Source organism: Hydra vulgaris, chromosome 13 (assembly GCF_038396675.1).
Source record: "Hydra vulgaris chromosome 13, alternate assembly HydraT2T_AEP".
NCBI classification, from domain to species: Eukaryota; Metazoa; Cnidaria; class Hydrozoa; order Anthoathecata; family Hydridae; genus Hydra; species Hydra vulgaris.
The window spans coordinates 57,446,023-57,468,258 of record NC_088932.1 but is presented as its reverse complement, the minus strand read 5'-3'; the positions used below and the strand labels follow the sequence as shown (position 1 = coordinate 57,468,258).

At 27.9% G+C, this 22,236-nt stretch overlaps 1 protein-coding gene across 1 annotated transcript; it reads left to right on the top strand.

The window, feature by feature from the left end:
- Positions 1–1,477: 1,477 nt before the first annotated feature.
- On the top strand, positions 1,478–3,787 carry LOC136090226 (synaptotagmin-11-like). Its single transcript, XM_065816428.1, has 4 exons — positions 1,478–1,772; positions 2,312–2,982; positions 3,128–3,227; positions 3,327–3,787. The coding sequence occupies exons 2-4, from the start codon at positions 2,581–2,583 to the stop codon at positions 3,650–3,652; spliced, it is 828 nt and encodes a 275-aa protein (XP_065672500.1). The 5' UTR covers positions 1,478–1,772; positions 2,312–2,580; the 3' UTR covers positions 3,653–3,787.
- Positions 3,788–22,236: the final 18,449 nt, after the last annotated feature.

The window sequence follows — 22,236 nt, the reverse complement described above, 5'->3', positions numbered from 1 at the left end:
AATTGCTCAAATTCACAATATTTTTTTACCACCTATTTCTAATGATAAAATTATATATTCTAATGATAAAATTATATATTCTAATGATAAAATTATATATTTTCTGAATACTTTTACGAAAAACAAATATCACTATCATTTTATACGTATATGAAATACACAAAGACAAAATTTGACTTATTAATCAAAAATAATATATTTTATGATTAAAATAATTTGTATTTCGATTATTTTTCGACAACAAACAGTTAAGCAGAAAAATAATTTTGAATTTCAAAGTTTACTTTCAATATTTAGGGAGTTATAAAAAGATTGAAAAGAAACATTTGTTAAAAATATTCTACATATATCAGTTGAAAATGCTTCATAAAACTTATTGAATAGATTTTTTAGTTCATATGCATTATTATATTAAGGCTAAGTCATTAAAACTCGTTAAATCTTTTTCAATATTTTTTTAAACTTTTGACATTAAATATTTACAAATTTCATCTTTTTTTAATCATTGCAAATTTTTGTTACGTTTTGTTAATTATTGTTAAAAACTATTATATTTTATGATGTAATAATTACACTTTAAATACGCTTTGCTAGGCGAAAAGACATTTCTAGGTCTTTTCGCCCGAAACTTATTTTTTCATTAAGTTTCATTTATACGTTAATAATATATTCAAAAACTAACAGTAATTATTGCTACTACTAACTAAAAACAATTGCGAAGTAACTATTTGTGAGCAATTAGTAACGGTTTCTTTACTTTATGCAGCATTATGCAGTTTTATGCAGCAGGATCATTACTTAAATAATCTATAGTTGCAGCGCAGCTTTACTTTATGCAGTTTTATGCAGCAGGATCATTTTTTAAATAATCTTTAGATGGAAGATAATACATAGATGGGCGATAATACTATAGATAGGAGATAATACAATGCAAATTATTATTCCTCTTTTCTAAGGAAGTAATTTTTACAATGCATTTACAATTCAAGTACATTTTTTAGTTTTTATTTATCTCCTAGCAACCAATAAACAATCATTTATTATAAAATTATTTGGATATTTAGCTAAAACATATCAACCTTTTTAATTAACCTAAACAACATTTAAGATTTTGATTTCTTTTTTTTTTCGTAGTTACTTTGATACTGGCTGGAACGCTTTTATGTGTAACATTGATTTTTGCTGTGCTGACGATTTGCAAATATTTACGCTTCAAAAAAATTGAATCGAAGAATAGAAAGAAATATGAAGAAATAATTTTAATGAGTGATTCGATTACTAATAATAAACCATTTTCGATTCAAACAGTAAATGGTCAAACACCAGTGGATAATGATGTTCTGAATAGTATAATGACAAAATACCCACCAGTTTGTTAATCTTTGTTATGATTTTTTTTTTTTTAACATTATTATAAACCATGAAGATTTTAATAACGTTAGTTTTACTAAAAATATTTTAATTTTGTTAGCAACGCATCTTTGAGATAGGATATGCTCATCCAATGGAACAAGAAAGGAATAATTCAATTGACCGAAACAAAACCTGTTTGAATAAGCGTGTAAGATCTCAAACAATTGCAGTCTCAGATGGAAACCATCCAATATATTTTGAAAAGTCAAGAAGACGTGAAAAAAAACCGCGAAAATTTAGTCTCGGAGACTTAAGAATGGATTTTCACGGCAGAGACAGGTCTTCGTCTCAAACAAAAAACAAACAGCGCAAGATAAGTCTTGGGGCTATCGAGCATTTAAAAAATCAAGGAAAACGAGGTAAAATCTTATTAAAAATTGAACGCTTAAAAAATAAAATCTGAATTTGTCGCAATGTATAATGATTTTAACAAAAATAGATCTGCATTACACATTCAAACAGATTTTCTATTAAACTGCTTTTATACAAACCTTATCCCACAACTTTATTTTGATCATAAAAAAAAATGTTTTAGATAAATAGTTTTGATTAATATGTTAAGACTCTAAATCATTTACAAAAAACATTTAAGTTTTTTGTTTGGTATTTAAATTTTGAAAATTTCTTTATCCAAAACTAAAAATACTAAACTATTATTTAAGGTGAAGCTCCTCATAAAAATTAAAAATGTATCGGTTTCTTTGAGAAACACTAACTTCTTGTACTGCTTGCTCCATCTGTTAGAAACAAGAAAACTTACTGACGACTTTGGTGAAACTAGTAAAAAAAAGTTAAATAAGAGTCTTTTCAGAAAAAAAGTTAAAAATTTTTTTGCCAGTTTTTCACTGTTCTATTTACATTCTTTAAGAACAGGTTTTTAAATTTATTGTTATTTTAGTACGCAAATCCGATCTTTGTTCACATTCATAAGTTTCTAGTGAAGATAATAATTCGCAGTTCGGAAATGATTCATACGACAATGATGGGGCATCTATTTCGACCGATAGTTTACTGAGCGATAGGGATCTATCAGCATCAAGCGTTTCTGACACGAGTGTATTTGAAATTAACAGTAGATATCTTCATGGTAATAAAAGAATAATTGGTTCCAATCGCCAATACAACCAAATTCATTTGTTGAAAAGAAAAAAAATTGGAACAATAGCTATGATAACTAAATTTCTAAGCAGTAGTAATACTTTAGAGGTAATCAGTAGTAATACTTTAGAGGTATGGATTTCCCGAGTTGTGTATTTTAATAAAAAGCAGAACTGTTGTCTTAATGCTTTTCTTCTTCTGAATATAATGCCAGAAAAAATTCATAATCAAACTTCAAAGTGCGTAGAAGATAGCTGTGAGTTCAACTTTAACGAACAATTTCGTTTTCACGATATAGATGTAACACAATTGGATAGATATACTTTACAAATAAAATTAATAAAACATAACAAGATAAAGAAATTTAAAAACAAAGTTATTGGAGAAGCACAAATACCCATTACTGATCTTAGTTGTTCGAGTGAAGAATCCAACATATATTTTGATCTATTTTGGCATTTTAAGTCCAAGGTAAGCTGGTTCTTTATTTTTTTTTTAACTGTTATATTTTTACCTTTATCTTATATTTAGTTTTTTTGTTTTTTTAACTAATTCAATTCGTCGACTTTTACACGATGTTAATAATATTTATTCATTTTAATTGATCTGATTCTAGACATCATTGGGATCTATAAACATAACTTTATGTCACCAAGCAGCAACATCCAAGCTCAATGTGATTATCAATCAAGCAAAAAGTTTGCCAAAGTTTTCAAGTAAGTTAAAACATTATGAATAATATAAATATTAAAAAAAAACAAAAAAACATTTTGTCTTTAAAAGGTTAAATACTTATGTGAAATATTAATTTTTAGATTGTTATGTCACTGTTTCGTTATTTCGAGAAGAAAGAATTGAAATGAAAAGTACCTCTATAAAGTACAATTTTCGCGATCCTATATTTAATGAATCATTAGAATTCGATATCAGTACAGACATTTCAAATCCACTTTCGGTTTATACAATGGTTGTTACAGTTAATAATTCAATTGTGTTGGGTAAAGACCGTGTAATTGGTCATGTGATATTTAGTTTGCTTTCTCCACAAAAATCAGCCGTAACACATTGGCAACTCGTGCAGGATTCTCCCCATCAATCTCATCCAGAATGGCGCACTCTATTAGATCCAAATGAAATCTAAATATAACCTTATTTATCCATTTAACTGATTGACTAATTGTTATTCATTTGATTGTGTAAATTTTTGTTTAAAAAAAATAACAAATTTAAAAACAAAAAATGACATTAAAATAAAATTGTTTCAAAAATTATTTAATACGTAAAATTTTTTTAATATTTCAGAAACGGTATTTGGAACAGGAATAATTAAAACAGACATAAGAAGCTACTTTTCTATCTACATTCAAATTAATAACTTTGAAATAAATTTGACTACTCATCCAAAGTCAATTAAAAAAACATTAACATTAAACACCAATATCTTTTCGCAAAAACTATAAAAAAAAAAATTGGAAGAAAATTAGAAATTCCATGATAATAATGAAGAATGTAATGCTCTAAAATAAATTTTTAAATTTTTATTGTGAAAAGTTTCTATTAGAAATAATAAAAACAAACATGAAAACACTTAAATAAATATAATTAATATAAATAAATGAACAAAACTCTTCTAAAATGTTAAATAAGGAAATAAAAACTTCATTTCTAAAAATAGGAGTTTTAAAAACAAATATTAAAACTATAAATACTTTTATTAATGCTTACTCAAAAATGAAAAAAAAAAAAGTTCTATTGTAAAAAGACTAGTAGAATTAAATTAATTTAAAAAAATATGGAATGAAATAATAAAGTAAAAGGTTCAAATAAAACTAGTTTGTTACTTTGTTTCAATAATACTATTATTGATAGTAACATCGTTGTTATAGTAACATCGAGTAGAACGAAAATCTAAAATAAGAAATTACCTTACCTAAGGTTTAAAGTTTGCTCCATGTCTCGAAGTTAGCTATTTCAAAGTCTAAAAAATGCTGAATCCGCCCCTTCATGAAAGTAAATAAATGGTTTATAGCTAATAAGCTCTCGATAAACGTAGATAAAATCTAATATACATTATTTTATGAAAAACAAGAAAAATGGTCACTTAAATTTATCGTTAAATTTATAAATGACGAACAAATTCACAATTAGTGTTTTCTAATGTTTGTTGTGAAAAAAAGTATGCTTTTGAAGAAATAATAAATTTATTAGAATTTCATAATTGACTGAGATTAGAGATTAAGATAAGATCTAAAAGTGGAATGAAAAAAATTAATGAAAAAGGAACGAGAGCTTGGCAAATTTTCAATAATATCATACGATAAACTAATCGTTCGTGAGTGGATTCGAAAGGAATAGTAGTTAGTTTTTGTTGTTTATATTTGTTATCTTAAACTTATATTTTTAAAATGGAAGCTAATCAATTATTTTGGAATAATTTTGATAATAATGCTTTTAGTAATATTGGCATAAATAATCTTGAATCTTTCCTAACAAACAAATATATTTTGTTAAAAAATCAATCAGATTTAGATTTAGATTTTATAATGTAGGAGTATTAAATATAAGTCCTTATTACTATAGTTCAGATATTTCAAGTATTACTGCTGACATAAATTCAACTGCATTATCTATCCTACACCCTAATATTAGGAGTCTCCAAAAAATTTTTTGAGAAATTTATTCAATTTTTGCTTAGCGTCAAAAATAACTTTTAAATTAGTTGTCTAACCGAAACATAGTGCCGTGATGATGAAACTGATAACAATTCTAATTTTCAACTTAATAGTTTTAAAGTCTTTCATTAAAATTAGTGACTCTGAAAAAACAGGTGGAGGATTGTGCATTTTTACCCACAACTCTTTAGATTTCAAACTACGCAAAAAATATGTTGCTGTTACGCATAATTTTGAATTGTTATCAATTGAAGTTTAATCTATAAAAACATTTTATAAATAATTTTAGTATGTCGTTGACATCGGTATGTATTTTTTTTTAGTTTGATGTTCGTTGGATATTTTAAAAAATGTACGGTATGACAAAAAAGTTTATCACCCCCTGATGATTTTTCAATAAAAACAAATTTTTAAATGCTTAAATTTAGATTTTTGACCTTAATTTTTTTTAATATTGAATTTATATCAAAAAATATTTTTACAACAAGAAATTAATATTCTTATACTTAAATCAAAAATTATCAATTAAATTAGAAAAAGTGTAACTTAATAAAGTTTATCTTTTCAATAATTAATTTGCGAATATAAAACTAATAGTCTACTTGTGCGCCTTATGGACTGCAAGACATCTTTTAAGCATTGAATCTACTAAGTTTTTAGGCCATTGTGGATTAAATTTTTCCCAACCCTCAATGAGAATTGCCTTTAATTGCATCAAACTGGATCGTTTTTGATCAGCAAGTTCAATTTTAAAAAGATTCCATAAATTTTCAATCGGATTTGGGTCTGGTGACTGTGGAATATGGTCTCAGTTTTTGTGTCAAAATATCAGTAGAAACCTCTTTTGTCATTATTTAGTCAATGAATTTGAGTTCGCTAACACCACTTAAAGCAAAGGAGCCCCAAACCATTATTCGACCTATGATAAGAGGAAAAAATAAGTTAGAAGCATATATAATATTAAAATGTTATAATAAAGCTTAATGACACTACATCCGTGTTTGACAGTTGGCTTCATACATTTAGGATTTAGGCGTTTACCATTTTTTCTCCATTTGCGTATGATGCCATCAAAACCAAACAAACATATTTTTGTTTCATCGGACCATAAAACTCTTTATAATTGTTCAATAGTCAAATTTGAATGTTCCTTGGCCCAAGCAAATCTTTTCTTTTGATTTTTTTTACTCAAAAAAGGATTTTTTGGAGCAAGTTTACGAACAAAAACTAGATTTTCATGCGGTTGCGAACAGTTTGACGATATACAGTTATACCATGATCTGTTTGTAAATATTTTGCTTGTTGCAGATAATCCTCGGTCTTGTTCAACATTTCAAATAATTTTTCTATCAATGCATAAGGTAGTCTTGGCTGGGCGTGCTTTTCTTGGCAAATTTTTTACGTTATCCATTTTTTTATATTATCTAATGATATTTTCTACACTATTAGGCTTAATATTTACTATTTTAGAGATATTTTCAAAATCTTTTCCAATTTTATAGTGTCCCATGATTAATTTTTTTACTTTTAATTTTTTATCATGTATATGTATCTATATGTCTATGTATACATACTTAGTATGATATAGTATATGCATGTTGATAAATATGTATATATATCATTATATTTGAGTTTTTGCATGCATGGAACAATATTAATTTTTCTCGTTTTTTGAATGCTTTTTGTTTTTCTTTATTTAATGTTTAATTTTTATCATAATTTTGTTATTTTTTTTGTTGTAGTGTTATTTCTTTTAATTTCAAATATTTATCATAACCATAATTAATATTATTTTTAACTTTACCATTATTATTTCTATTTTATTATTTTTAGTTTAAATAACTGTTTTATATCCTTGTTAGTTGTTACATTTTATCAGTCAACTGTTTGTAACTTATTTGTATATTTAGCTACTGTGTTTAAAAAAACAAGTAACTTATTATTTTGATTATTATTATTATTATTATAATTACTATTATAATTGTTATTGTTGTTGTTGTTTTTTTATTATTATTGTGGTTCTTATGTTTGTTACTATAAATATTATTTTATTATTATAATTACTATTTTTATGATTATTACTAGTTATATATATAAAAGTTTATAGATTATTACTATATATATAAAGATCTATTTTTTTGGTGTTTACTTAAGATTATTAGAATTACCATTTGTAAATATCCATGAAATTATTTTTTAGAATATTCATGATTGATTGACCTTTTCAATTCGGGTCAAGTATCTTGGATTTGCCTCCAAGTAATACTTAATTCCGTATTGTTTTTATTGTTTTGCATTATAATAGTAGGAGTTGCAGAGTTAATTTAGCTTTAGGACATTATGGCTTACACAGTAAGCTCACTCTGAGAAATCTGTTGCACGAAATCGACAACGTGTTACAAGAATGTAAAAGCAATCCAGTCTAATCATTGAGAAAACAAAAACATTAAGAGCAGTTAAAAAAGTCTTTTTAATTTAAGTTAATCAGTATAAAAAATATAAATTTTACGTTGATGGTTAGTTTTTAACATATCTTTTAGTTATTTTTAATAATATTTTCAGACAAAAACTTAATTTCTTTATGTTATGATTTTATCTAACTTATAAAATTTTAGAACATGATAACTCAAGATTAAATAGAAAAAATAAGTTGAAATTTTCTGGCAATTTTTTATATATATTCCATGTATCATTGACTTTTTCATTGATTTTATAAAACAGTAACTTAAACATTTCACTTTTTAATATTTATACAAATAATGTTTTGTCTTAAAAATAATAGAGACAAAACCTTTGACTAATCAAGTCAATCAAAAAATTAGTATGATAAATGGATTTTTATTTAGTTTAAAGCCATGTTGAAAGGTTTATATTATGTTAATACCTGTAATTATGTAAAAATGCGGTAGTGGTGTGGTGGTAGAGCGCTCGCTTCATAAGCAAGAGGTTCTGAGTTCGATTCCCACCAGGTCCCTGGTGGTACCGCGCTCAACTTGTTTCTTCGTGCAGCGGCCTTAATCGTCAAGTTTCGTGTTTCGGAGTTATAGAGTTAAAAAAGGGTTATAACCACAAGTAGCTTTCTCATCTGTAGTGGCTCTATCGGCCTTGCGGAGGTGAATTATAAAAAAATAATAATAATAATATAAAATATTTTATAACTTCACCTCCTTTTAACTGTTAAATGGCAGAATTAATTGGCAAAAAAAATATTTTTAAAATATTTTCCTAGCCAAACCATCCATATACTCAATCATTGAAATTCACAGAGTCTCAATGAAATTAATTTTTAAGAAAGCAGAAAAAGCTTATAATTTTATAAAAAAAACAAAAAAACAAGAATACTCAAAATAGAGTAGACAAAAATATGTGCAGAACTCGTTTTGAACCTGGATCTCCTTTGCAGGAGATCCAGGTTCAAAGGATCTCTGCACAAATATTCGCGTCACGGTAAGGAAGGAGGCGTGAACTTCCTAGTTAAATGCACTTTTGCGGTACTTTGTGACAAGACCGTTAGACCTTTTTGGGGCACCTAAATATCAAAATTATAAAAAGAAAATTTTTTTTGGGTAACTCCCTTAAATAAATGCCTTTTTACAAGTTTTTCTGCTGGCTTTCTTTAAAAAAATAAAGATTTTTTAATTCATGGTTATTTTAGTACGCAACTTAGATCTCCGTTTACATTTAAAAGTTTCTAGTAATAATTATAATTCTCTATTTAAAAATAATTCACACGACTATGATAATGAATAAATTTCGACATATAGATTACGGAGCGATAATGATCAATCAGGGTCGAGCATTTTCAGCTCGGGTGGTAAAGAATGTTACAGTATGCATCTTCATGATTTAAAAAAAGAATTACTTTCAATCGCAAGAACAACCAAACACATTTGTTGAAGGAAAAAAAAAACTAAAATAATAACAAAAAAAAACAAAATAGTGTATTTTGAATAAGGAAAAGCAAATTTTTGTTCTTCTAATTTTAATGTCAGAAAACAAGGTACAAGTTCAACTTAAAAAAAATATTTTTTTTCACCATTTAAATGTAACACAATTTAATACATATACTCCACAAACAAAGTTAATAAAATATGACAAGACAAAGAAATTTTAAAACAAAGTTATTGGAGAAGCTCAAATACCTATTGATCTTAGTTAGTCAAGAACATAATATATATTTTGATCTCTTTTTACATTATATGTCCAAGGTAAGAAGTTCTTTATTTTTTAAATTGTTAAATTTTCAGTTTTTTTCTGATATTTAATTTTTTGTTATTTTAACTAATTCAATTCATTGACTTTTAGCCGATATTAATAATGCTTACTATTTTCAATTGATCTAATTCGAGGCATTTTTGGGATCTATAAATATTTCTTTATGTCGTCAAGCAACAGTATCCAAGTTAAATGTGATTATAATTTAAGCAAAAGGCTTGCCCAAGTAAATTAAAACATTATAAATCATATAAATATTATTAAAAAAAACATTGTTTTTTTAAAAGATAACATACACTTAACAGACCTGTTGCCAGAATATCTTGAAGGGGCAAGCACTTTTTTTAAAGACGCCAAATGAGCATACAAATTGCAAACAATAATTCAAAATGGAGAGAATGATATAATTTTAAAATGCGAAAGAATAATAATTAGAAAACCAAATTAAGTAATATACAATAAAATACTGCAGTAAAAATTGGTCTTATAAAATTAAAGATGAAAGCTCCATTCTTCTTGAATGTAGTTTAATAAATAACTTTGCATTTTCTGTTTTGTCTAATGCATCGACCTTATTACGATGCACATGCATTACTATAAGTGCTCCTAAACGCTCGTCTTTCATGGATGCTCTGATATAATTTGACAATCTACGAAGCGCAGGTGCACATCTTTTGCATTTACGAGACGTTCTTGGAAGTGTACAGCCAATGCATAAGAGTGTATGTACATTTGGAAGAGCTTGCTTTTCGTATTTCAACAATGAAGCTTGTAAATTTTTTGGTTTTGGGTCTTCCATTATATCACAAAGGTTCTTCCAGCGAATAACTTCTTCCTCAAGCAATCATGGCAGAGGTAGATTGTTACTATAGATTTTGATAGCATCTTTAAGACTTTCGATCATGTCACATAGTGAGGCTTGAGATACATTTTCAAACACAACAGTAGTTTAATAGCTTGACAAGATTGTTCACTAAACATTAATTGGAGGTCCGATGTAATGTAATCCAAATAAGGAATCAGAATTTTACGCTTGCAAACCTCATTTGGAGTATCATATTGAATATCAGATGAAGCATTCTTTAGTCTTGGTGATTTGAGATGCTGTAGTAATTCTGAATTGTGTTTTGCAAAAAGCTGAAGCTATACAATAAAGTGTCTTTGATTGACACTTGTATTAGTACTAGATATCTTTTCGTCAGATCAACAGAATGCCGGACCTTCTTTCCCCCAAAAAAGAACTGCTTTATTAATACAAACTTCAAGGATATGTTTGTTAAAGAAAATTCTTTCTTCCAATGTTGTATCAAGCTTTATGTGTATTTGTGTATTAATATTGTTGCTCATGATCTTTGCATCATTTATACTTCAACGCATAGAAATGGTATTTGTTTAAAATATGTTTGGCAAGGTATTTTGCTAAATTTCTCTAGCTGTCTGCTGGAGTCAAAACAAATTAGCCTTTATCTTCCTTACTACAAGCTGGCAAAAATAAAATACAAGCACCACAGCATAAAACAATTTGTTTCTAACTATACGTCAAGTATAGATATTTTTCAAGTAGCTTACAGGGGAAACGTTGCTTTTTTCCATTACTTGATAACAAAAGTCGAGCTGACACAAGTCGGTGATGTTTTTCATACAAATTGAGTTTTTCAGCATTGTGTAACAATGGCAGTGTTTCAAAGTCTAACATCCAATATCATAATAATTATGAGCACAAGTATCACCTTGTTGTGCTGCATAATAATCATTGCCAGATTGTTCAGCTACATTAATACCAATGTCAGATTGATGAACTGTATCACCATCAATGTCAAATTGTTGAGCTGTATCACCATCAATGTTAGATTGTTGAGCTGTATCACCATCAATGTCAGATTGGTGAGCTGTATCACCATCAATGTCAGATTGTTGAGCTGTATCACCATCAATGTCAGATTGTTGAGCTGTATCACCATCAATGTCAGATTGTTGAGCTGTATCACCATCAATGCCAGATTTTTGTGCTACATTATCATCGCTTTCAGCTGGTTGTGTTATGTCAAAAGTGTTTGGAGTAGATCTAAGTATTCCAATTAAATTTGTAATTTTAGTTAGTGGTTTGGCTGCTTCCTTCATAACCTTTTGCTCTTTGGCATGCTTGAATTCTCTACCTGATTTTTTTTTTTTGATCGATTGCGACATTGCTATAAATATAACTTTTAAATAATTTACACACAAAGTAATATAACTACCATTTTTGTGTTGTATTAAATATTGTTTTTTAAAATATTTTGTTTAAATTTGCCTTTTGTTTGGTGATCTTTTGCTGAGTTTACAATTGCATACAAAAAAACTTTTACATCGGAAAAACGCTCATGCAATTTTTTTAAATCACTACCCGTTTTTAACAATTAAAAGCGTGTTATCATTATAATGTAATAAAAAATAATGATATAAAAAATCCTTTAAACTGCAGTGTTACTAGCCCCGCGCTCCCCTAACAATATTACAATTAATGTCATTTTTTTTATTTTACAAAAAATTATAATTATTTGTATTTAGAATTTATATATAAAGTTTATAATAACTTTTTAAAACCAATACACAAAAATAAACAAGAAATCAATTCACCTATTATTTAATCAATATACAACTTAAGTCAACCCAAAAAACTGTTTTTCAAATAAAAAAAATATAATTTTAAATGAAACAACAGATAAATTAGGAAACTAAATAACATCACGTTTATTTACTTTGATATGACTGTTTACTTCCCATGTGCCGCAGCGCAGGTAAAACAATCAATAGCACCCAAGCTAAATGTTTTTATAAATAGACCACTAAATAAACTTATTTTTTAAGAAAGCGGTGCCCCATTTGTCCTGCCCGTGTTGTATTTACTAAATATTTAGTAAAATAACTATCAAATTAAATGAATATTGCAATTTTTTAATTTTTTTTAACCGACTCTGATTTTTATTATTCAAGTAAATATTCTATTGCAACATTTGAAAGGCGCAAATAGGAAGAGGCGGGGAGAACGTGCACACAGAAGCACAGGGAAGCACGTTCTCCCCTGTGCTCCTCCTCCTCCCTACGACTCTGACTTAGGTAAAATATTGAATTTTAAATTTTTATTTCACCGTTTTATTATTTCGAGAAGCACAGTTGAAATGAAAAATATCTCTATAAAGTACAGTTAACGCGATCCTATATAATCAATAAAGTTCTATACACACATTTTAAATCCACTCTTGGTTTTTACAATGTTTATTACAGTTGATAATTTAACTATGGTGGGTAAAAATTGTGTTATTGGTCATGTAATTATTAGTTTTCTCCACAAAATTAGCTGTAACTCATTGCCAGTTTTGATATAACCTGCAATTCAACTATCCATTCAACTAACTGAATAAATTTCATTTTTTTTATTGCATAAGAGTTCGTCCATAAATTGCGTAGGCATTTTAAATGTTTCTGAATTAAAAAAATATTTTTTTTTTAAAAGACTACAAGGATGATCTTCCTGAACCACGTTATATCATGGTTGAATTAAATATGTGGGAAGACTACAAGCGAAATTTTAAAGATTTCGTTCCAAAGACTCTATCGAAACTCTTTCCTCTCATTGATAAACTTACCTTTCAAAACTTACCTTTCATGCACTTAGAAAAGGTCAATCTTGGTTAATCGTCGTTTCAAAACTTACCTGCGTAACACAATGTCACAGAATAGATTAAATGGTCTTGCTCTAAAGTACATTCACCAGGGTATTAGAATTGATGTCAATGAAGTGATTGATTGTTTTGCCAGGAAATAGCCTGGTTTGATCAGCTTGTAGATAATTTAATTCAGATCGAGTTTAATTTGATCACGGCGTCTACAAACATTTTCAAAAAAAAGTTTTTGAAGGTTTTACAGAGTGGTTCTATGTTTAAACTGTCTAAAATAAAAACGTTTTTTATTTTTATTTTTTATCCATGTTTTTGTCAAGAAGTTTTTGATTAAATCTTTTTAAACGATTTAAGTTTACAGTTTATTCAGTATATTAAATTGTTGATTTGGTTTGTTTTTTACTTTTACTATAATTTGTCATTATTTTACTTTTCAAATTTACATAATAGATTCAGATGAAAGTAAAAATTATTAAAATGTAATTCATTTGTTTTGTTAAATACCAATTGGAAACACACTTCCTAAATTCGCCACAAGTGTTTTTTTTTCAAAAGTTATGTGAGCAGACTCGAGAAAGTTTTGTTTACACCTGAAATGACAAAATGTATTCATTAACCCCAATTATCCCATAAGGATATACAATAGGGAAGTCGAGTAGCTTTGGACACTTAAGGAAAGAACAGATTGTAAACATGAAAGAACAGAAAAGAAAGTGTCAAAATAATTTTTTAAAAGTATCAAGATTTATCTATTGAATTAGAAACAAAAAAGTAATTATTAATTACCTTAATAATATAAAAAACATAAAAGGAGTTGTTTCAAAATTGGAGGGTAGCCCGAAAACACATAGCTTAACCATGATTTTATCTCTTTCTTACTAATGTGTCAAAAATGTAATATATTTTTATTTAGCATTGGATTGTTTTCAATACATTTAAAAAAAATCGCCTTTCAAAAGTGTCTCTGATATAAATGAAATTGTCATTATTTAGAAATATAAATTAGCTTTTTACTAAAAAGAACACTTTGAAAACACTTTTTCCGAATCTAAGGTCATTTATCCGATATAAATGAATTACTATGATAGGTTTGTCTATTATAATAAATTTATTAATATTGATTAAATAATAAAAGTTGCTCATTTTTGATATGTGAACGAGTTAAGTTGTCTGTAATCACCCTCCAAACATGTTTCCGGTACTACCCGATCATACCTCATTCACAAAAACTTATAAAACCAATGAATTAAAGTATTAAATAAATTTTTTTAAACGAGATTACAATCGATTTTGAATATATTTTTTTACATCTCTCGTATATATAACATAAGTTTATCTTAATATATATATATATATATATATATTTATATATATATATATATATATATATATATATATATATATATATATATATATATATATATATATATATGTATATATATATATATATATATATACAGTATCGGACAAAACGAGTGCAACCAAGTAATGCTAATTTATTTTCTTTATATAAAAGTGCTGCATTTCTTCAATTAAGAGAAATGACTGTGTAACTATTTAGAGACAAAGTTCTTCAAGTTTTATTCATCACAAAGTTCATAATTTGTACACGAGATTAATAATTTAATCTAAATTATCAGAAAAAGTTGATTTCCTTTTCGACGAAACAGGTGCAACTGGACTATATGTTGACCAAGCTGTATTTCGCTATCAATATTTCGTAGCGAATCCTTTGTTGTCGATCACAGCCTTGCATCTTCGAGGCATAGATTCGATCAGATGATCAATGAAACTTTGTGGAATCGCTGCGCAGGCCTTTTGGATTTGTTCAAACATTTGATCCTTATTACGAACACCTTCACGATTAAATCTGCGGTTGACGATCTCCCATAGGTACTCGATAGGGTTGAGATCCGGAGATTGAGGCGGCCAATCCATCACCGATAGGTGGTTGTCTTGTAACCACTGCTTGACTACTTTTGCAGTGTGTTTCAAATCGTTGTCTTGCTGTAAAACCCATTTTATTGGCATATTCTATTCAGCTTGAGGTAACATAACATTTTTCAGGATATTTTTATACATAAAACGGTCCATTATTTTATTGTTTCGATGTATTGAACATAGACCGTTAGCAGAAAAACACCCCCGGACCATTACATTGCCTCCACCATGCTTCGCGGTCTTATGACAGTAACGTAAATCGAGGCGTTTTCCCACCGGTTGACGTACACGGCAAATGCCATCGCTCCCAATGATGTTGAACTTCAATTCATCACTGAACAGAAAAGTTCGCAATTTCTACACATTCAATTCAATATGAGATGTAGCAAACAGGAGTCTTTTCTTCTGGGTTTTTAGTGAAATCAGCGGTTTCTTTGCAGGGCGTCGAGAAAACAATCCGGCTTCAACATCTCGTCGTCTGATTGTTCGGTCCAATACAGGCAGCTCTAATTGCTTTTGTATCTCAACTGATGATATCCAGGGATCCTTCTTGACGGATCTGATGATCATAGAACCCTCTCTAGAAGTGGTGGAACGCCGTCTTCCACCTTTGTTATATGCTGCCAACTTCCCCCTAGAACGATATTTGGAACATAGTCTTGATACGGTCCGTTTTTTCACGCGAAATTTATCAGAAATACTTTTTTGTGACATTCCACTTACGTAATCGCCAATAATGTTCTTTCTTAGTTCCAATCCAAGACTGTCGGGAGCCATTTTTGCACTTGAAGTCATAAAAATAATAAAAATAAATATTCACGCTTCTCAAGGCTTACCGTGTTACATTTACCCTGTGATGATACAATAATGCTCTGTGGAACATAACGTCTTAGTTGGATGTCGACTGTATTGATGTAATAAAACACTTGTTGTATTTAACTTCTTGTATTGATGTTTTTCGATAAAACACTTTGATAAAACTCACTTCGATAAACTGTCTTGATAATACTGACTGATTGACTTCCATATACTGACTGAATTACATGTCGATTTACATGTCTCTTATATAGTAAAATGAACCTGTGTGAACCTGTTCTGGAAGATTCTAGATGCTTCTTTTCGATGCTACTAGAAGCTTCTGGATGCGTCTGGATGCTTCTGAATGCTTCTGGATATTTCTGGATGCTACTGGATGCTTCCAGATGCTTCTTCTGGAAACTTCTGTAAGCTTCTGCATGCTTCTGGAAACTTCTGGAAACTTCGTGATACTTCCTTTAATTATAAGAAAACTTCCAAGACGTTGACACGGATCATACTTAAGAAAATGAAACAAACCAAAAAAATTGCACTTGTATTGTCCGCTGCAAAATGGCACTTGTGTCAAAATGGTACACAATGTCAACAAAATTCTGCCTGTGTGCTGTCACCTGTCAGCTGATTGCTCATGTCATGGCATGCTATGAATCCAGACTCCTGAACTGTTTGCTGTGGTAGTATAGTTCGTTTCGTTTTTAAGACATGTAAAATTAGGAACACTTTTTAGCATTGTTCGATGTTGGTTGCAAATGTTTTGTCCAATACTGTATATATATATATATATATATATATATATATATATATATATATATATATATATATATATATATATATATATATATATATATATATATATATATATATATATATATATATATATATATATATATAAATATATATATATATAAATATACATATACATATATATATATATATATATATATAATATATATATATATATATAAATATATATATATATATATATATATATATATATATACATATATAGATATATATATATATATATATTTATATATATATGTATATATATATATATATATAATATATATATATATATATATATATATATTTAAATATATATGTATATATTTATATATATATATAAATATATATATATATATATATATATATATATATATATATATATATATATATATATAAAATGTATCTTAATTCAATAAAAAATTATTAATTTACATAAAAAGTGAGTGTTCGCTATCTGTTCAGGAGAATACATTAAAACTTGACGAGAACACATAATGCAAATTTATAAAGAAGTAACAAGTTTCTAACAAAAGAAATTAAATTTTTCAGATTTTTCAATTCAAGTTGAACATGCGAAATTGGATCCATAGCTGAATACGCACGATAAATGTGTAAAACAATAAGAATGCAATTCATTAAATTAACCTTTTGACAAGAAATGTCATTCTTCAGATTGAAAGCAAAGAACCAGGTTGAGTGATACAGGTTGAAAAATGTACTTGAAGCCTACTTTAACAACAGTAACAGCAACAGCAACAACGTCAATTTTCGTTCCGAGTTTGAGGCAGAGTATCAACATTCTGAAGATTCAGACAAACAGTCCACAAGTACCAACAAGAACTACAGTAAAAACAAAACTGCAGCCAAATTAGAAACATTATGAACGATGTCAACCAGCAAAGCATCAACCATTCATAGTCTGGTATTATTAAGATCAACTATTAAAGAAGCTGTTAAACCTAAAGAGTAAATAAAAAAAACACTACATTTAGAAAGCTGGTCACTTCAATTTAATGATAAACAAATAAGTAATTATAGAATAATATAGAATAATTAAGAATATCAAGTGTTAGTGTTGAAGAATAAAAAAAGAGAAGTTAGGTTACAAGCACTCGATATACCGGACGGAAAAGCAGGTACTGTTGTTATAGGTATAACAGTATTCTAGATGAATACAATTTATGGAAGAATATAAAGGCGATTGTAGCTTACATTACGAATGGAAACACTAGAAGAAGAAATCAAACTGCTAATCAGTTTCAAAAACGTTTTACTGAAAAGAAACTGGAAGAATCACAGTTCATTGGTTGTCAAAATTATGTTTTTGACCAAGTACTTTGCCTAGTGGATAAAGAACTTGGAGGAAACAACGTGTCGCCCAATATCAAACATTCGTTTATCCCGGAACTAGTGAAAAACTACAAACAGCTCAAGAAGAATTTCAAGAATGGTAAAGAACTGAGAAACTGAAACAGCAGGATGGAGTGATAATTTAAATTTTTTATTTTATTTGACTCGGGTTTGCCTTTTTTATGATAAACTTGGAGTATTTCCTAAAGTAAAAATGAGCAGCTGTTGCGCAGTGGTTAGAGTTCTGGCTTAGAACCAAGAGTTCCAAGGTTCGACGCCAGCCCAACAAGCAACATTGGTCCGGAAAGAGGCGTGAACTTTTTGTTAAATGCTCTACCGTGGTGCTTTGCGATAAGACCGTAAGGACTTCTGGGAGCACCTAAAATAATTACAAAAAAAAAAAAATAAGTTTCAGAAAATACTCAAGTTAAATAATGCAAGTTGAAGTTCCAAAGTAGTACTAGCATTTTTGGCAATTAGACTTACTACGCGACATTTGTAAATCCATCTTTTACCGAGAGCGGGCCATTGCTTTACTGACCAAATGTAAAATGCAGATATTTATCGGAAGCTAAGTAGCAGCTTGCACAGCCACGAAAAAGCGTTAAACTCGGTGAAAAAAGTTTTGGAATCAGGAAATCCTTGAGACTAAAAATTCCTAGAACAAATTAGTGTGCAGAACGAGCGATCAAGTGTCTTTAAGATCTTTCCGACATCAAAAGTAAAAGAACCTTCAAATAAGATTTATTTTATTCAGATTAGATTTATTTTAACAAAACAAAAGAGTTATTACTCTTTAATTAAGCTGAATACTATAAATACAATAGCTCTTCGTACTTGTAGAATTGTAATTTAAGTTTGTATTTTTATATTTATTTGTAAATTAGAGTGTTTATTTTTTTGTTTTTTTTTATAGTTTATTTCGTCATTTTTATAAAAAGTTATTTACAAAATATTTTGAAATAAGATATGACCGGAGCAGGCAGAAGACAAAAGGCTTGTCATCTAGCCCCGTTGCATCGTTTACACTATCATAAATCTATCATAAATTTTTGCAATATCAATAAAATAATATAAATACTTTTAAATAAACATTTTACATTTTTTTATACATAAAAAAAAGAAATATTTATACATTCATAAAAATATATATGTATAAAAAAAAAAGAAATAAATACAAATTTAGAAAAATAAGCAAAACAAATATATGTTTTACTTTTAAGCAAACGGAAGAAAAGTTAAGAATTGAAATAGTAGATATTAAAAATAAAATAGAATTTGAGATATGTCATAATCAAGTAACTGTTTTTTTAAAATAACTTTGAAAGTTTGAAGTGAAATTAAAGTTTTACTTTCAATTGGAAGGAATGAGTTCCACAAATGTGGCCCTCGGCCTGCTATTGAGAAATTAGACTATTTTAATAAGGTTTTTGGTACCTGATAGTTATGCAATGAATGCTTTGTGTGATATTTATGATTTATAATAACAAAAAGGTCGTCAAAAATATTTGGCAGCATACGATTATTAAATCTAAACATGAATAAAAGAATACTGTAGATATTTAATTGATAGACATTAAGCACTCCAAGCTTTTTAAGCAGTGGATTGGCACTGGTGTATTTATTAGCATTTAATATGAGTCGGCTTGCTTGTTTTTGTTTATTTAAGATACGCTTTAATTTTGATGGATAAATGCTGGCCCACGCAATATTACAATAACTGATATAGCTATGGATAAACGAAAAGTAGATAAGTTTTAAGCAGTTTTTATTCAACATATGTCTTTTTTTGTACATAATTCCAATACTCTTTGAAATTTTATTTTCTATCAAATTAATGTGGTCTTTCCAACTTATTTGTTCGTCAAGTAAAACGCCTAAAAATTTAATGCAGAATGTCCGTTGTAAATTAGTTTTTTCTATTGAAATATTTGGGAGTTTTAGGGGCAAAGTTTCAGATTTGGAGGATTTAGAAAAAAGAATATATTTGTTTTTAGTTTTATTTAAAGATAGTTCATTGGCTTTCAACCATTCATTGAGGTTGTCAAGCTCACGATTCATAGTGATAAAGATTGACTCTATGTTTGAGTGGGTATAAAAAACCTGAGTGTCGTCAGCAAAAAGATTGAAATTTAATACACTAGAAGATAAGTAAATATCGTTTATTTAGATAATAAATAATAAGGGCCCTAGAATAGATCCCTGTGGAACTCCGCAAGAAATGTTTTCTAGTTTCGTACATGTTTTGTCATAAGATACACATTTTTTGCGATTATTAAGATAGGAAAAAAACCATTTATAGTTATTATTTTTGACACCATAATTTCTGAGTTTGTAAAGAAGAATAGTATGGTCCACAGTATCGAAGGCCTTTAAGAGGTCAATAAAAACCCCAAGAGTATTTGGTTGTTTTCAAATCCGTTTAAAATTTCTTTAACTAATTTAATTCTGCATGTTTTCTGTCGAGTGCCCTTTGTCTAAATCCGTACTGATTATTATTAAGCAATTTATGTTTTATAAAATAATTGTATAGCCTCTTATGCATTATTCTCTCTAGAATTTTAGAAAAACATTGAAGTATTGAGATAGGTCTATAATTAGATAATTTAAAAATATCACCGTTTTTAAAAATTTGAACTACTCTTGCTAGTTTTAAGAGGTCAGGAAAAATACCATTATTAAATGAAAGATTAAAAATAATTAGTAAGGGGTTTTCAATAATATCAAAAACTTCTTTAACAACCCTTGGGCTTATGTCATCAAGACCTGAGCTTTTGTTTGGTTTTAACATATTAAAAGTAAACCGAAGCTCATCAGGAGATACTTCAAGCTCATCCATCACACAGTCCTCTACTTTATTATATGATTTAAAATTTTTATTTCCAGGAGTTATTTTATTTGCTAGGTTTTGACCGACGTTTATAAAAAAATTATTAAAACTCTCTGCTATAACTTTTCGCTCATTAAATACTGTTCTTTCATCTTCAGTGTATACATATTTTGGTAAAGTATTACCATGATCTTGTTTATTTTTTCCTATCACTTCCTTTAATATATCCCACGTTTTTTTGTTATTACCAATATTATTTTATAGTGATTTTGAGAAATAATTTTTTTTAGCTTTCTTTTTCAGGTTTTCAAACAGGTTTTTGTAAATTTTATATTTTTTTTCGTTTTGATAAGTTTTACTTTTTAAGAATTTTTCATATAGTCTTTGTTTTTTCTCTGAAGATTTAATAAGCCCTTTTGTAATCCAGGGACTTTGCAGGTTTTTAAGCTTAGTTTTTATTTCCTTCATCGAAAACGCTTTGTTGTAAGCATTAATGAACTCATTGTAAAAAAAATCATAAGCTATATTAACATCTTTACTATTATTGAGTTGTTTACAGTTTACTTTGAGTAAATAATTTCTAAACGCCTCAATATTAATTTCATTATTCTGCCTTATTATTATTTATTATTATTATTATTATTTACTTCCCTTGTACTTCGTTTTTTTTTCCTTTTTAAAAAAAATCCGAAATGAAAAAGATTGGAAAGTGGTCGTATATATCGCTTTTTATGATTCCGCTTTGAATGTTGCATGTTGTAAAGTTGTTAGTAAAAATATTACCAATGAGAGATTCGGTTTAAAGAGTTACGCGAGTAAGTTTGTTTATTAAGGAAATAATGTTGTACTGAAATAAAGTGTTTGAGAAACGTTTTACATCGCTATCTGTTTTAACATTTAGAAGATTTAGGTTATAATCTCCGTGATGTAAACTTGTTTGTGTTTACTTTTTTTAAGTAGCATTTTAAGTGTTTTAAAAAAGATTTTTTATTTCCGCATGGCGGTCTATACAAAGCAGTTATTAAAATGTTTTTTGATTATTGTGGTTTAATAATTCGATAGTTAGAAATTCAATGTCCGCGTTTTGAATACTTAAAATTTCTATTTTCTGAAAATGGATTGAGTTATGAACAAAAATGCATACACCACCACCAATGCCACCACCTCGAGTTTGGTGGATTGCCTCAGAACCAAGTAATTTTTTCAAAAATAGTACTTTGTAATATGTAATAACATTATCGAAAAAATTCCCAAGTTTTTCTTCTGCAGTTTTTGAGAAAAAAGTGTTAGAACCCCCTATAAAAATCGATTTACACGACTATCGTTTAGTTTCGTTGAAAATTATAAATAAAAAACAGAACATATTTTTGAATAATTTTTCTCTATCTTATTTAAAATAAATGCGTGCGGCAAATTACTCGTCTTCTTAACAATCGAAACAAAATAAAAACATGGC